At 41.9% G+C, this 17163-nt stretch overlaps 1 protein-coding gene across 2 annotated transcripts in view; it reads right to left on the reverse strand.

Moving 5' to 3' along the window:
• Window positions 1-17163, reverse strand: part of Zzef1 (zinc finger ZZ-type and EF-hand domain containing 1) — a 127134-nt gene that overhangs the window by 37612 nt on the left and 72359 nt on the right. For both annotated transcript variants that reach the window (XM_013347310.2, XM_026780042.1), the window contains exons 30-39: window positions 15725-15889; window positions 12676-12795; window positions 11935-12096; window positions 10542-10671; window positions 8540-8678; window positions 6956-7121; window positions 5628-5890; window positions 4360-4529; window positions 2050-2200; window positions 387-523 (exon numbers count right to left, since the gene is read on the reverse strand). In XM_013347310.2, coding sequence (XP_013202764.1) covers window positions 387-523; window positions 2050-2200; window positions 4360-4529; window positions 5628-5890; window positions 6956-7121; window positions 8540-8678; window positions 10542-10671; window positions 11935-12096; window positions 12676-12795; window positions 15725-15889 — 1603 coding nt within the window. The remainder of the gene's footprint in view (window positions 1-386; window positions 524-2049; window positions 2201-4359; window positions 4530-5627; window positions 5891-6955; window positions 7122-8539; window positions 8679-10541; window positions 10672-11934; window positions 12097-12675; window positions 12796-15724; window positions 15890-17163) is intronic.

Here is a 17163-nt window from a genome sequence, read left to right on the forward strand (position 1 = left end):
CACACACACACACACACACACACACACACACACACACACACACACACACACGATCTTTAGAGGCAGATGGATCTCTGTGAGTGAGTTCGAGGCCAGACTGGCCTACAGAGCTAGTTCCAGGACAGTTTGGGCTGTTCCACAGAGAACCCTGTCTAGATAAACCAAAAAAATGTAACTATAAGAATAAGAAAAATAATTAAAAACAGTCAATCACATTCATACAAAATGTAACTTCAAAGGAGAAATTAACTTTAATTCATAATCGTCCCCTCCCTCAGGACACAGAGCTGTTGCTAATCGTTGGTTTTGGCTTACATCTTATCGCCATTTTTCCTGTGACTACAACCACCCACTCTTCCACAAAGAAAACATTGCCTGCCTCTTACCGACTTGATGGGAGGTAACATGGCTGCTAGCAATCCTAAAATCCTCTTCTGGGAACATTCTGCAAACACCTGCTCAGGGTTTGGAGTAATTGCCTTCTCTTCTGCTGTCTGAGATGACACTTCTGGATGTTCAGCATCTGTGTGGGAAAACACATTCAGATTTTGCCGGGTATCACACACACAGAAGGCAACTAAGCCACGACACTGTCCTTGTGATCCTATAGAAGGGAGCTGGATATTCTATAGATACTCTATAGAGCTGGAAATAAGGCATGGTAATGCATGCTCGGAATCCTACCACTTGACAGGGTGGCTAACCAAGAGTTTGAGGCTAGGCTGGGCTACACAGCAAGACTTTGTTTCAAAAAGAAGAACAAAGAGGCTGGAGAGTTTGCTCAGTGGTTAAGAGCACTGGTTGCTTTCCAGAGGACCTGGGTTTGAACCCAGCATCCACATGGTGGTTCACAACCACTTGTAACTCCAATTTGATTCTCTGCCTATACCAGGCACATACTTGGTACACAGATATACATGTAGACAAAACACCCAAAGACATAAAATTTTAATCTTTTAAAAAACAAAAACAAAAGCCATAAAAATAACAAACTCTATTGTTGAACACTTTTTACAGCCACCTTCTCAAGGAGGCCTTCATAGGAACAGTCAGTCCTCCCTGTTCTCTGACCCTGCTCTAAACCAGATGCTCTCTAGCATTTGATTACCCTTTAACATTCTGCATATTTGTGTTTGCTGTTCATCATTTACCCTTCTGATTTTTGCCTCTTTTGTGATATACCTCAAGCACTTAGCAATGTCCCAGAACATGGGGGTACTTGACACTTACTTGTTGCCTATGGACCAGAATGCTAATCCTCAGGGGAATCTGACTCTGGTAGACTTTGAGGACCTGGCATGATGTCTACTGCTTCTGAGAGTTGGCCCTGAAGATGGTGTAGAATCTACCCCCTTCCATTCTATTATAGAACAACCAATGCTACCTGAAGCATCTCCTTCAACCCAACACTATACCTCCACCCTCCAAAACCCCAGCTCCAAGCCCACCAGTCCATCTTTTCACAGCCTGAGGCCTGACCGTCAGAAGCATGCAGCAGAGCAGCACAGTAGCTCTTCTGTGTCATCTTCCAGCGCTCTGTACACCTGCATGAGGACGTCTCCTCATGTTAGTTCTGGAACCTAAGAGGCCTTTTCTCACAGTGATTTCTGCCTGATGTCAGCCCCTACTGCATATCCTGGCACATGCAAAGAGCCTTACATCTCCTTCTATATGGCTTTATACAGATAGAATCTGCTCTAGATCGCAATCAGGGCTCGCACTCATCACTCTTCTCCTGGGACCACTTTAAATGACAGTTATTTGAAACCTTCCTGGATTGTGAGTTCCAGGAGGGCAGAGGCCATGTGTGCCTTTGCCTATGTTGGTAGATTTCACCCCTGGGATCTCAACAAAGAGAAGGCTCTTGGTAAATGCATGGACTAGATAAGCTAAAGTAAAGTATAGGTGATGCAGGGTTACCAGCTGCAGCTGAACAGAATGGAGAAACCTCAGGTACTGGACAATTTCCAACTGTATGTGACAGTGCAGACGTGATGACGCATGCACTTGAAGAGGAAGGAGTGGGGTTTACAGCCATATGTTCCTGACCTGGAGGTCCTGGAGGCATGTGAGCATTTGCAGGTGCATCAGAAGTTTGAGTTTGGTACAAAGGGTCCTTCATTAAGGTGGGACTTTCACCTGCCATTTTCCTCTGCTTATAATCCAAAGGTCTGACTTCTTTATCTGCAGCTCTCTTTCCCTAAAAACAGGAGGTAAATGTAAAAAAATATAACAAAAATGTACTCTATATATACTACTGTATACAATTGTTAGTCTTTCACAAACTAAAAATCTTTGGAATTTCCTTAGAAAAATGTCACTAATTTCTTAGAATAAACCACTACTCTACAATAATGATTCTCCCATCACATCCCCGGATCAGAGATTCCAGGTCACATAAGCAATGGCTGATAACAAATCTTCAGTATATTCTGTTTGGCTTCCAGAAGCCAAGAATGGAAAGTTCTTTGGGGGAAAAAATGAAGTTGTTGATTTTCTGCTAGTACAATAGAGTGGTCATCTTTATATATTTTACTTTTTTGTAGAAAAAACAGACACAGGCTGGGAGATGCCTCAATCAACAAAATGCTTGCCATGTAAGCATGAGGACTTATGTTTGGATCTCTAGCAACTATGTAAAAAGTCAAGTGTGGTAGAGAGTGCCTGTAATCCCAGCATGGGAGGACGCAGAGACAGGGATCCCTGGTGTTTACTGACCAGCTAGTATTGCTGAATTGGTGTGTAGGTTCAGTAAGAGACCTGCCTCAGAAAGAATAAGGTGAAGAGTGATAGAGGAAGACTCTTGATGTTGATATGCACATACACATGAAAATGTACACATGCATACAGCATACACATACCATAGAAAAATAAAACCCATCTTTATTTACAATCAGAAAAGTATTATATCTACTATTCTCTTTAATGCTATTATAAAGATAAGGTTACATCAAATCTACACATAATATTGTTTCTCCTGCCATAGATGAAGATATTTTATTGATATAGAAATGAATATTCTCAGGGTATAGGATAGAGGTATGAGCTCAGTGCATAAGAGGCCTTACTATACAAGCATGAGGATGAGTCAGATCCCATCACTCATATACATGCTTTGTTGCCACCTATGGGAGGCCTGCCCCTTTCTGAACAGAAACAGAGGAGGAGTGGATGTGGGGGGTGGGAGGAAGATGGGGAAAATGAATGAGAGGAGAGGAGGGAGGAAAGATCGTGGTTGGGATGTAAAAAAAAAAAAAGACTGGATGTGGCCATGAATGTGTTATACCTGTAACTGCTGCCAAGGGAAGAGGAAGGAGGATTGCTGGGGCTTGTTGATCACATTAATTTCAGGTTCTGTGAGAAATCCTGTCTCAAGGACTCTGGCAGAGAGTAATGGTGCAGGACACACAAGTCCTTTTCTAAGATGGAGCTTACTGTGTGCAAGGTCTAAACACTTCACATGTTTCTTTCAAGTGTGGACAGCACATAACTCCTACAATAGCCCTGTGTTACAATCACTATTATTATCACCCCCTTTTATAGAATGTACCTGCACCTATACACACACACACAAACAGAGACAGAGAGAGAGAGAGAGAGAGAGAGAGAGAGAGAGAGAGAGAGAGAGAGAGAGAGAGAGAGAGAGAGAGAATATATATACAAAAGCCAGGCCAGTGGGCCACAAACATGGGGTCAATCTGAGCATCAAAATAAATAAAAAATCAAGTCCATTTTGGTGTAAATGAATGAACACATTGATAGATGGTGACCACAATGTTGTGGGCAGCTTGCTACAGATTCTTGTAGGATGCTGAGGGCTCACAAATACACACAGTACTGGGAATAAGGTGAGGACTGCTGTCCCTCCTTGTGTAAGGTAATCTGTGGCAGGTTAAAATGTTGTGTGGCTACATTGTTGATGCTGAGAGACTGGCAGGCAGCTTGAGGTTATCCTGACCTGGTACCTTGATGGGCTTACAACAGAAACACCATTGGCTCCTGCAGCATTGGGGAAATTTACAGCATGGGCTAAAGCTCTGAAGGAAAACTTCTGCAAAAACAATCTTTTGTTAAGTTATTTAATATTATTTTAAATTAACAAAAGGATGTTTATTTGTGCCACCAACACAGATCATGCTTGGACCTATAAAGGTTTTTCTGTCGATACACCTACCCGTGTCTACTTGTTAAAACAGTAAACTTTTGTTATTATCTATCTGTTGGCTGAATATAAGCCAAAGTTGAGCACTTAAGTCTTCAGTTTCATAATCCATGCTCCTAACTTCCCTGTTGTGCCTCTTTGTGTGACTGGCTCCCTGAATGCAAGCTGTGACCACATGGCAAAGACACACTACTTACACTGCAGGGCACTAACAGGCTCGCATCTACTGGCTCCTCAGCAAGCTGAACTTTTGTCTCCTCTAGTTGGTCCTCTGAGGTTTGGATGGACATTGTTCCTGGCAGGGCTTGATTTTTTGAGGTAGAGTCACCATCTGGCAATACACCAAGAAGAGCTAGAGCTTTAAGACCTGGAAGGGGAAGAAACAAGAACACGGTTAAACATTCACAACAGGGATATTACTGGCAAGTGTCACAAAGTTTAACCACTGTATAGAAACAGATGGCTTGGCAGGGGTGGGGGTGTCACACAAATCATACAGCAATATCTCTGGCAGCCTGCCATGCCCCTCCTGATCTCAGATGGGAAAGACAACAGCAAAGGGCACCTGCACTTTAAGCACAATGAAACACTGAAGATACAACAGGCGACAGGATTGTTTTGAAAATTAGAAACTTTTTTTTCTGGTAGTGCCAAGTAATTATTATTATTATTTTCTGAGACAGGGTCTCACTATGTATCTCTGATTTGCCTGGAACTTGCTACGTAGACCAGGGTGGCCTTGAACTCGCAGAGCTGTCAGAGCGCTAGATTAAAGGCAGGTACTGCATTATGCCTGGCTAGCGACTAGGTTTTTAAATCCCCCCCACCCACAGATAGATATCACCCGCCTTCTCCGTAAGATAAGTATGATTTCCTAATATCAATTAGGATGAGGAGTCTACCATCGGAGAGAAACTAAAATGTCTCAGAAGTTTAACATTTACACTACTTTCTTTCTAAAAAAGTAGTCAGAATTACTTCAGTGAAGTCAGAACTAACTCATTATTTTGTTATTTTGAGAAAGGGCATCCATGTAGACCCACCTAACCTCCACAGAACTGGATCTGAATGCGCGTGGTCACACCCAGACACACACCATTATTTGTAAGCAGCTTTCATCTCAGATACAAGTACATGTGGATTTGTACTTCAGGTATTGAAAAAAAAAAACATGGATTCCTGAGCAAAGTGAGAGATTCAAATATTACAGATCCATGGACTCCCTGAGTTTTATTATTAATGCTGCACTGTGTTGTCAGGGAAACACTTTAACACTTTGACTAACTAAAAGCTACTTTATGACAAAGGTCCTCTAGAGAGAAACTGAAACTTAAGTTCCAGGCTATGCTGAATCCCTCTTGTATACTACTTCTGAGCCAAGCATAGTCTTTTATGGCTGCCTGGGCTTTCTGTCCAACAGCAAACAGAGGCAGGGCTGGGGTTCTACACAGGAATAGTTAGTTACCTTTGCCCTGGTGGGCCTTCATCAGACAGTCCCCAACCAGCTGCATGCACTGGCTCCGCAGGGTAGCAGCGTTGCTGCGGGCCCGGGGGTCCAGCTGCTCCCCATCCACGTGCTCTGTGCCGGTCAGGTGGGCACTATAGAGAGCCAGGGCAGCAAAGAGCAACCAGGAGTAGTTGTGAATATAGGGCTGGATGAGCCTCTGCCGGTCACTGATCCGGATGGTCACCATTGGGTGGGCTGTGATGCTGTGGGTTGGCAAATGGCTGCAGAGACAGAAGAGTTTTAAGGCCTACAGCATTCGTGAGACACTGACAAAGATACCTAGAACCTCAGGGGAGTATGTGCTTTAGTCACCAATAGGCTGTGGTTACTGAAGCTTTAAAGAATAGTATCAACTCTTTCCCCAGAGAAATGAACAAACACAAACACTGGGCATCTCACATTAGCACTTCACAATCTAAAGCCTGCACATGGGAACCACGCTAAGGAAGACAGAGTTCAGAGATTTCTGAGGGTGTGCTACTGAAGTTTGGTAATGCAATGTAATGTCCGTAATTTAAAAAGATGAATTACAAGATATAGAAAAGAAATGACTTAAGGTTTGAAATGTGTTTTAAGTACTTGAAGGTGAGCCACTGTGTGGTTGCTGGGAATTGAATTCAGGACCTCTGGAAGAGCAGCCAGTGCTCTTAACTGCTGAGCCATCAAAGGAAAATATATTTTGAAGTCATGAACAGATATAACATATCTTTTTACTATTCTGTTGGTTTTTAGGTTAAGCTCCCTAATGCATAATAAAATTTCAATGGATTAAAAAAAATAAATAAATAAGGTAAAAGAAAGGGATGTAGTAAGCACTCATGATCCCATCTCCCTAACTGATGAATCCGAGGACACAGGGTGCACTGTACTAATCTCTCCTCTTCTAAATATTTTAAAAATTGTATTAAACAAAACAAAACCTTTCTTTTTAAAAAAAATAAGAAAGGGGCCACAAGACAGCTTAGTAAGAAAGGCATTTAGCAAACCTGGTGACCCGAGTTTAATCTCTAGAACCCACAAAAAGGAGAAAAGAGAGAAGTGACACCACAAAACTGTCTTCTCATCTCCACACGTGTATGCGTGCGCACACACACACACACCTAATAACAATACAAATATTTTAAAGTAAGGAAGGCTAGCAGTATAGCCCAGGTGTAGAGTGCTTGCCCAGCATCTGTGAAGCCCTGGGTTCAATCCCTAGCACCACAGAAAAAGCAAAACACCTCCTTTAAGTAAAGACATAGCCCAAAAGGTCATGGTGGTGGCAAGACAACTAACTGACATACCCATAGGAGTATTTTTTTGCTGCATAGCATCCATAGCAAAGATCAAAGTCATCACACACATTGCAATTCATTCTCCGGCCTATGATCAAACCCTGGCAGTGGTCACAGGTGAATTCCATGTTGACCATTTCATGATCATCTCCATGGCCCTCAGGCTTCACTCCACCTGAAGAAAAACCAGCAGTGTGTGAGGTGGATGGGGTAGAGGGTTCCCCAGAATGCTAGCAAACCGATCCCAACACCAGAGCCATTTCTCATTTACTACTCCAGAAGGCAGGGGTTCCATGGAAGACTAGAATGCCCCAGTGGCCATGAGCATATCAATGATATTCTCAGCATAGAACTCTGGCAATGGTCCAGCTGACTGATCCCCATTCTACAGTGTCACAGTCAGATCAAATACATGCCAAATTACTACCATGACTACTATTTGGGAGAAAAAGGCCCATGCACTTTGTGAGTTATCTCTTAAACCCCATCTCTGATAGAAGTTACACAACCACTGGTGTGTTCCTCTGGAGCACACCAGTGATCAAGTTTCTGTTCTTTTTTGTCACTGCAGAATTATAGGTGAAAATAGACTTCAGAACCCCAGACCAGATGAGTAAGAGAAGAACAGACATGAACAAGACAAGGTACTCTGCTTTCGGTCTAAGTCCCTGCTCAATCTCCTCACAGCTGGCCACTTCTGTTTCCAGTGTGACTAGAGACTCCTAAAGGAGAACAACACAGACAGTCTCCCCTGACCAAAGCTTTGGCTATGGTAACATCCTAGGTGTAAACTGTCCCTCCTGTCTTCAGACTATTCAATTCCTTAGCCTAGCATCTCAGGGTCCTACAACCTGGACCCTGTCCATCTTATTCCATCACTTAACTAAACAGATACTCAAGGGTATCTATCTAAACTCACTGAAAGCACTCCTTCCTGTCCCTGCGCTTGCTCTGCTCTTGATGGTAATACTATCTTCAGAGTTTTGCAATGCCATCCAGTTTGAACTTCCTTCAAAGATCAATTCTTACCCTATCTTCTCCACAAGGCTTCTCTGTAGAGAGCTGCAATATTTCCAAAATTTTCCAGAAATACTTTGCTTGGCTCAGTTATAACAGCTTATGCATTTATTATGTGGATACGTTTGGTCTCTGGTAGACTGTATTTCCAGAACAGCAACTGTGTCTTTTACTGCTGGATTTCAAATACACAGAGCTCTCCAGGACTCACTACTGCAGAGAGGCTCTGCCCTAGCACCTATGAGACAAGTATATTAAAGAATATTTCAAGCTTATTTTGCTTGTTCACATATGTTGCTATTTGGAACTACTGTGTGATTCGGAAGCAAAATTTCTTAGAAACTTATCTGAGCCTGCATTAATTAGTCTTGAGAGTTTATCAAGGGCCTCCCCAACAGGATGGGAGACGGAAGGATGTCAGATAGTAGCAGTAAAGCTCATCATTGAGTTGAGGGAGAACGAACCAGAGACACTGGACAATGTCTCTATTCAGCACAATGAATTTTTAAAATGGCAAAATCATAGAAAGCAGAAATGACTGTTGCTTGTGGACATGGGATTCCCTCTGAATTTTACCAAGGAAACAAGTCTTGCAAAGGTCCATGTCACTGCATTGCAGACATCGGTAGCGATGCCAGGGGGCAATCTCATCACACCCATCACAAGAGATGTCCACATTTAACAGGTCACAGTAACGAGCAATAAACATGTGCATCTGTAAGGTGAAATGAACACAATTAGCCAACATCCTTTCTGTTGTGGCCACTGTTCATTAATCAATTCATTCACTCAGTAGAAACCTAGGAGCCCAAGCTTTGTACCAGGTGCTAGGATTTGAAGTTGGATAAGCAAGTACCCACTTAGGAATTCCCTCAAGCAAACAGATGATGGTCATACTATGTGGGGAATGCTTTGAGAGGCAAATTCAGGAAGCTCAGAGAACACAAAGGACACTATCAAAGGAATCTGGAGGGTCAAGGAAGGCTTTTCAAGGAAGACAATTCCTCAGGTAAAACCAAGAACAAACAAATGGTAGTTGGGTGGAGACAGAAGGAACAGCAAAGTCCACAGAAGCTTTGCTCCTGTAAAAAGGGAGCATAAACACGGGCTGGGGATGTAGCTGAGTGTGTGAGCACTTGCCTAGCAGGCATAAGGCACAGGAAAACAAAAAGAAAAAAAAAGACAAGGGTTTTTTTTTTGTTTGCCTTTTAAAAAGATGTTATTTTATTTATGCACATGTGTGTGCCGATGTATGTGTATGCCAGCAATGTATGTGTACCTGCAGAAGCAAGCATTGAATTCCCTAGAGATAGAGTTGTGAGCCACCCAGCATCGGTGGCTAGAAACAAAACTTGGATCTTTTGGAAGAGCAGCAAGTGCTCTTAGCCACTAACCATATCTCTAGCTCCAGGGCTTCTAAAATGGGCAATATGTAGCATGTATAATAGAGTACAGAGGAGGAATAACCAGGTAAAGTTAGAAAGGTAAACTCCAGGAGCCTAAACAGCTGGTGTTTAAAAGCAATTTTTCAACAGGAAAGTAATGGCAATAGATCCGGGCACTCTGAAGGTTCCTCTGGTTGCAGAGCAAAGAATGGATTGATAGACCAAGACAAGGGTCAGGGAAGCTGACTATGATACAGCTGTTCAAGTAACTCCATGGCTGTAATAAGGGCAGGGACTGAGCTGTTAAACAGGATGAGGAAAGTAGGCAGATTTGAGAAGTATTAAGGAGGCAAAGTGAGAAGCCTTGGTGACCAAATTAATAAAGGGACTGTCAGGAATGACACCCAGATGTTTGGCTTGGGTGCTTGTCAGACAATGGAAATGCTAACAAGCATCACAGGAGGACTCTTGATTCTGACACATTAAAACTGCAGGGCATGGCGATGCTTTCCCATGATCCTAGCATTCAGTAGACTGAGGCAGGAGGGTTGCAAGTTATAGGCCAGTCTGGACCTCTTTATAAACAAACAGTATTCTGGTTTCTCCTCAGATCATATAAGTTTTTCATCTTTAACTAACTAGCCAACCACACAACTATCACAGAGATACTATAATGGGCAGAGCAGTTGGCAAACAGAAAGTACTTAATATGGGGAAAATTAGTGTCTTCATGATACCAGATGTCTGACACATGTAGTAGTGGCTGATGGGACACCTTACATAAAGACAGACAGCCTACCTAAGTTGATTCCTCTACCATGTGCATCATTTAGCTCTCATAGGATAAACTGGAGCTGCTTCCAAGCTCACCTGATTATCATCTTTGTAATTAGAATGCTGCTTGCCTACAGGAGGACAGTGTGCCAGCCCAGAGCATGAGAGTCCAAACTTTGGCAATTCCATTTCTCACTAATTTAATACACTGGAATCTAATAATGTACATCAGCCTTATTAGACACTCTGCTGAGAGCCTAGTCCTATGGAAGTAAGCCACCATGATGGAGCCCATCAGGATGAAGACAGACATTGGTCCTGAATGTTCCCAGAAGCCCATCATCCAAGCACACCCCAGGGACACCCTCCTCTCCAAACCCTACTAAGTCACGCAGACTGCTCTAGTTGAGAGGTCTTACTTTCCTCTGCTTCTCTGGATCCTCTTGAGCTATTTTTTCATACCAGGCTTCAAACATGCCATCCTGACACTCATCCATCCACTCCGAGTTCTGCTTGGCATCAGCGAGCTCATCTTCTTCACTCCACTGGCTGAAAGAAGGATGTAATGAGTAAAAGGCCATGCTTCTTACAATATCCAAGGAAGTGTTAGTTAGTAGATGCTGTGTCCCATAAGTTTAACAGACTGGCATTTTGAAATGATGGAAACTGCTTCTCAAAGCCTCAGAGTTATCTGCTATTTAGATTCATGCTCAGAAAAATAAATAAATAAATAAAAATAAAAATAACATTTCTTAAGCAGATTACACTGAGTAGGGCAAACATATCATATACTGGAGTCAAATACGAAGATTAAAAAAAGTTTAGTTGGGGCTGGATAAATGGCTCAGTGGTTAAGAGCACTGACTGCTCTTCCAGAGTTCCTGAGTTCAATTCCCAGAAACCACATGGTGGCTCACAGCCACCTATAATGAGATCTGGTGCCCCCTTCTGGTGTACAGGTGCACATGGAAGGAAGGCTGTATACATAATAAATAAATAAATTAAAAAAAAAAGTTAGTCAGGCATAGTGGCACATTTCAGAAGGCAGAGGTAGTAGAAGCAGGTGGATCTCTGTGAGTTAAGAGGCCAACCTGAACTATAGTGAGTTCCAAGCCAGCTAGGCCTCCTCTTATACAGTCTTGAACTAGTTCTGAGGGGTCGGTGTGAAGGGTATGTGCTCCTTCTCTCCTCCAGGGACACTATAGTGGCTAACAGCACACAGGTGTAAAATAAAAGGATTCTCCAATTCCACAGGCTATTAGGAACCCCCCAAAATGAAGATAATCCTCATCTTCCAAGTTTACAACACTACTGATGCCAATTTAACCTGCCCCACTGTGTACCAGGCACTATTCTTGACATTCAGAAATGGAACCTAGTCTCAGAGGTAGCTCTAAAGATGAAGAAATGAAGGTTAAAAAAAAGAAAGGTTGGGGGCTGGAGAGATGGCTCAGAGGTTAAGAGCATTGCCTGCTCTTCCAAAGGTCCTGAGTTCAATTCCTGGCAACCACATGGTGGCTCACAACCATCTGTAATGGGGTCTGCTGCCCTCCTCTGGCCTGTGGGCATACACACAGACAGAATATTGTATACATAATAAACAAACAAACAAACAAACAAACAAATAAATAAATATTTTTTTTAAAAAGTTAAGTTTAAAAAATAAAGGTTAAAAAACTTGCAAGGTCACACTCAGTTCACATGTGGTAAAGCCAGGAAAAATCACAGACTAGCTGCCAAGCCCATTCCCTTGGCCCCACTCTACCCGTGCCCCTACTCTAGGAACAGCAAAGGGTGGGACTGTGCTCTTACCTGATCACACTGTCATGGACACTGATATTTTCTTGTGACATGTTCATGAGAAGATCTGGTAACTGAATGTCAACAAAGAAGGCAAGATCACTGGGTTCCCAGCCCATATCCAAAAGATGAAGCAGGGCTGTCTGAACACAGGATAAAGCAGGGAGCAGAGACCTAAAGAGACCACATAGGTGACAATTACCAAAGTTGCCCACTGCCAACAGGGACAATGTAAGTTGGCAGCCTGATTTGGTGCTAATTTGTAAGGCAGGGTTCTACACAAATATCCTTTGAAGCGTAGGAAAAAAACAAAAACAAAAACAAAAAAACCCAACAACTCTGAAAAATGGAAAGTGAGTTTGGAGCACCTGACAGTGAGGGAGCGAGCAGTGAAGTCATGCACTGATGAATGACAACATTAGGGCAGGCCCAAATTAGCTGAGGCTAGACAGCTACAGAGGAACCATCTGATTTAAGGGTTATGTCTAAACAACTTACTACTTAATCTGCTTTGTACTCGAGTTTTAATCTACACATAATACATCAAACACTGAAGATAACAGGCTATAAACTCTTAGATTTCCAGAAACCTATCCAATGCACACATTTTATACACACATACAGAATATACTAGTAAGTGAATATTTGTGGTTAATTTTGTGCTTTTCTGGATTTTCAACATCAAATGTGTGTTTCATTTATAATCACAAAAGATTACATTTTTCGGCAAGAAATGTAGAGGCACTCCAGTACCTGTCGTTGATGCTATTAAATCCTTTAATTGCTTTAACCAAAAACAGAACAAGTTGATAGTAGGTGTCTCGGATTTCTTTGTGTAGATCAGCACCGCAGCCTTCCAAGTGTCCAAAGTAACTGGAAACAGAGAAAATCGCCAGCTTAATATCCAGGACAACTTCAAGTTATTAATCTTTATCCCTCACACAAAACAGCCAAGAAGCAGACAGCTGGACAAAGAGGCATAGAGATTGGAATAAAAACAGGTACAGTGCCCCCCCCCCTTTTCAAAGCAGGGTTTCTCAGTAGCTATGGAGCCAGTCCTGGAACTCTCTCTGTAGACCAGGCTGGCCTTGAACTAAGCCACGTGGCTAACACAGACAAGAATTATGGGCTAACATAAATTATAAGAGTTAATAAGAAGCCGAGCTAATAGGCCAATCAGTTTATGATTAATGTATACCTCTGTGTATTTCTTTGGAACTGAATGGTTGCAGGACCAGGTGGGACAGAAATATCAGATAACAAATGGTGCCCAACATGGGGCAACTGCATCCACAGAAAACCTGAGAGAACTTGTGAATGGCTGCAGGATCAGGCAGGACAGGAAACCTCGGCCAACAGTCTCTAGCCCCTCACCTTTTTTTTGGGGTGGGGGGGACAAAGTCCCACATCGTCCAAGCTGGCTTGTAACTTACTATACTACCCCTACTGGTCTCAAACTCAAAACAATCCTGATTCTGCCTCTTGAACACTAAGAATACAGAAGTGTACTACCTGACCCAACTTACAAACAATTCTTTAAAAAGCACTTGAAATTGTCAAGCAGTTTAGCACACTGGCTGTCTTAGTTTTTGTCTCTACATAAAGTCTTCCTGCTTTTCCTTGAATGGTCACTACCTTCTTCTCTATCTCATTTCACTGATGACTCTCTTCATCTTTTTATCTATCTATCTATCTATCTATCTATCTATCTATCTATCTATCTATCTATCTATCTACCTACCTACCTACCTACCTACCTACCTACCTACCTACCTATCTAGTTTTTTTGAAACAGGGTTTCACCGTGTAACACAGTCTTGGAACTAGCATTGTATAGACTAGACTGGCCTCAAACTCACAGAGATTTGCCTGCATCTGCCTTCTGAAGTGCTAGAATTAAAGGAGTGCATCACCACTGCAGGGTTTCTCTGTAGCTTTTTGGAACCTGTCCTGGAACTAGGTCTTGTAGACCAGGTTGGTCTCGAACTCACAGTGATCCATCTGCCTCTGCCTCCCAGGTGCTGGGATTAAAGGCATGCACCACCACTGCCCGGCCTCATATCTTATTTTAAAAACAGAATGATCCCATTGGAGTCCCTCATTTTTGTAGTACTCCATCTACCAACCTACCTGTATCTACTGAACTGTTGGAATGTCCTGCTTTTTCCTGCTGGCACTGACAGCACTTACTAACCTTTGCTGACTCATTCCCATCAGCATATGCTCTAGTATCTTCACACCTGTATGTGCAGGCCTCATGGTTAAAGCACATGCTGAACTTGAGCAAGACTCCAGCTCAGTGACCAGCACTGCAAAACAATACGACCCTTGATTGCTCACATCCTCTTCCAATAGCCACCATATTTTCTTGCTCTTTTTTTTTCTAATCTTATCCTTCTATGTTAACAACCCATCATCTTTCATCCAACTGGGCTTCAGGTCACAATTCTCCAAGACTGTTTCCATTTCAATCCACTACTTCAATCTCAAACTCTCACATCAGTATCTGACTCAACTGACCATTCTGGGGGTTGAAAACACAGTATTCTCTTGGCTTTCATGACACCACTACCTACAGGTTGTTAATCTACCTCAAGGGCCACTCTCCATCTTGATGGCCTTAGCTGATCCCTCTTTCTCTTGACTTCTAAATGAAGACTCAGTTCTGCACCACTGCCTGTCTAGGTTTCATCTGTTCCATGGCTTTAAATATCATCCACATGTTCATGATAAACAAATTTTATCCCTAGTCCTGATTTATTATAGTACCTTAGATTCTGATACTCATCGTCTCATTATCTTTACTTGGAAAGCAAAGAAGTAGTTAAAACAGGGAATGGAGCTATGGCTCAGCAGTCAAGAACACATGTTCAATTTACATCACCCACATGGTGTCTTACTCCAGTTCCGTAAGTCTTGTTCCAGGAGATCTAATGTCTGATTCTGACCTCCAGAGCATCATGTATGCAAGTGGAGGTTGGGATCAGAGGTGCAAAGATGTATACATACAGACAAAACAGCCATACACAGAAAATAAAAATAAAAATAAATACGGTGGTGGTGACACAGGCCTTTAATACCAGCACTCAGGAGACAGAGGCAGGTAGATCTCTGAATTCGAGGCCAGCCTGGTTTATATAATGAGCTCCAGGAAAACCAGGACTGTTACACAGAGAAACCCTGTCTTGAAAAAGCAAATAGAAAAATAAACAGTTCAAACATACGGCAAAAACAAAATTTAAAATTTTGTCCCCATCTGTGTCTTTCATTACCCCTTCTCTCAGTAAAATGTGACACTATCCACATAGCTACTCCAACTAAAATCCTAAGAGTTTCTTTCCCCGTGTTTCTAGTATCTTTCATTTATCTTCTCTGTCTTGCACAATTTCATCTCCCAAATAAATCCTGATGTCATCCCCTTTTCTCCATCTCATAAGGCTCCATTAGAAAGAGACCTTGCCTGTTAGATCTCTTTTGTCTATATAATACTTAGAAAGGTGTCTGGCACAGCACTTTAAATGAGCACTGCATCTAGCTAGCACACAGCTTCTAGAAACCTTCTAAGAGTGTGGATACACAAAGAACACAATTCTTACTGTCAGGTAAAGCAGACAAAGCCGTAAGAGAAATAATCATAGTCTTGGTCCTTATGAAAAGAATATAACCCATTTTTTCTTGAGGTGAGAGAACATGTTAACCAAAAAAATAAATTTGTATCATATATGGAAATTATTGATACAGAGGCCAATTAAGATTTCTGTAAAATGGCCTCTCCTGGCTTTTCTGACATATTTATACTTACTTTGTAAAATCTTTCTGGCAGGTCAGAAGTTCCAGTAGGAAAAGTATATACGGTGGATGGAAGCAGTGAGGCTGTCCAAGGGATTCTGTACAATACTGAATTATCCTCAGGACTTCAAGGATGCTCTGTGCTTGGGCTTTCCGCAAAGAAAGAACCTTCACAACACTGAAGACACAGTTCAAGTCAGGGATGCCGGAAAACAAACCCTTCCCCCACAGTCTGAAGCCAAATGAACAAAAGTCAGTCCTGATGTAAGGGACTGGGAGTGTCGGAATGAGCATTACCTATAGTCAACAGTTAGTGGCGCCACAAACCAGTGTGCACCAAGTATGAAGAAGTGTAACAGCTTGCTTGTTTGTTTATTTATTTATTTGTTTATTTTAAAGATAAACAGCTAAAAAGGAACTTTGGTATCTTTACTTCCCCTAAAGAGGCAAAACTTTAATTCTTACAGCAGGAAATTCCTCATTAACATAGGCCTATGGACAAATAATTTTTTCAGAAAATATCAAATCCTAAATTTCTCCCTTGCAATATGAAAAAATTTTGAGTGGTAGTGTCTTTTTAAGCTAGGTGTAGTGGTTTATGCCTATAATAACAGTACTCAGGAAGCTGAGGCAGGGGGATTGTTTTAAGTTTTTGGTCAGTCTAGGCTGCAAAATAAGATTAGTATCAACAACACCAAAAAATAAAAAAATAAAAAAAAACATAAGAGGGAAAGGAGAAAGAAGTAGAAAGAGGAAGAGGAGGAGCGGGAAAGAAAGAAAGTGAAAGAAAGGAAGAAAGGAAAGGAAGGAAGGGAAAAAAGGGAAAGGGGAAGGAGGGAGGGAGGGAGGGAGTGGCTTTCATTTTAAAAGATCATGGAAACATTACTGAGATATATGTTATATACAGTGAAGGACACAATTTGTTTGTTTTTTGACACAGGGTCTATCTATATAGCCCCAGCTGTCCAGGAACTTACAGAAATCCACCTGCCTTTGTCTCCCAAGCACTGAGATTAAAGGTGTCTATGTCAAGATGCCCAGCTACAATTCTTTCTAAGACACGTCTCATGTATCCCAGGCTGTCTGTGAAATCAGGATGACCTTCTGGTTCTTGTGCTCCACCTCCCGAGTGCAGGGATCACAGATAAACCACCACACAAAGTTTTAACATAGTGCAGGGGTCAAACCCACAGCTTCTTCATGCTGAGTGAGCACTCTACCAACTGAGCTATATCAACAGCCCACAATGAACCAATCTTATTATTTCCTTAAGGAGAGAGGAAAAAAAACACCACCAAGTTTTTTTATCCTGAATAGTTTAAAACAAGTTTGTATGTACCACAATACTATTGGCTCATTTCATTTCAAGTCTGGATGTATCCTAAATATTATTGGGTCATTTCATCTTATTTAATTTTTTTTAAATATTTATTTTTTATTTATTTATTTATT

Source organism: Microtus ochrogaster, chromosome 7 (assembly GCF_000317375.1).
Source record: "Microtus ochrogaster isolate Prairie Vole_2 chromosome 7, MicOch1.0, whole genome shotgun sequence".
In the NCBI taxonomy this organism is placed as follows: domain Eukaryota; kingdom Metazoa; phylum Chordata; class Mammalia; order Rodentia; family Cricetidae; genus Microtus; species Microtus ochrogaster.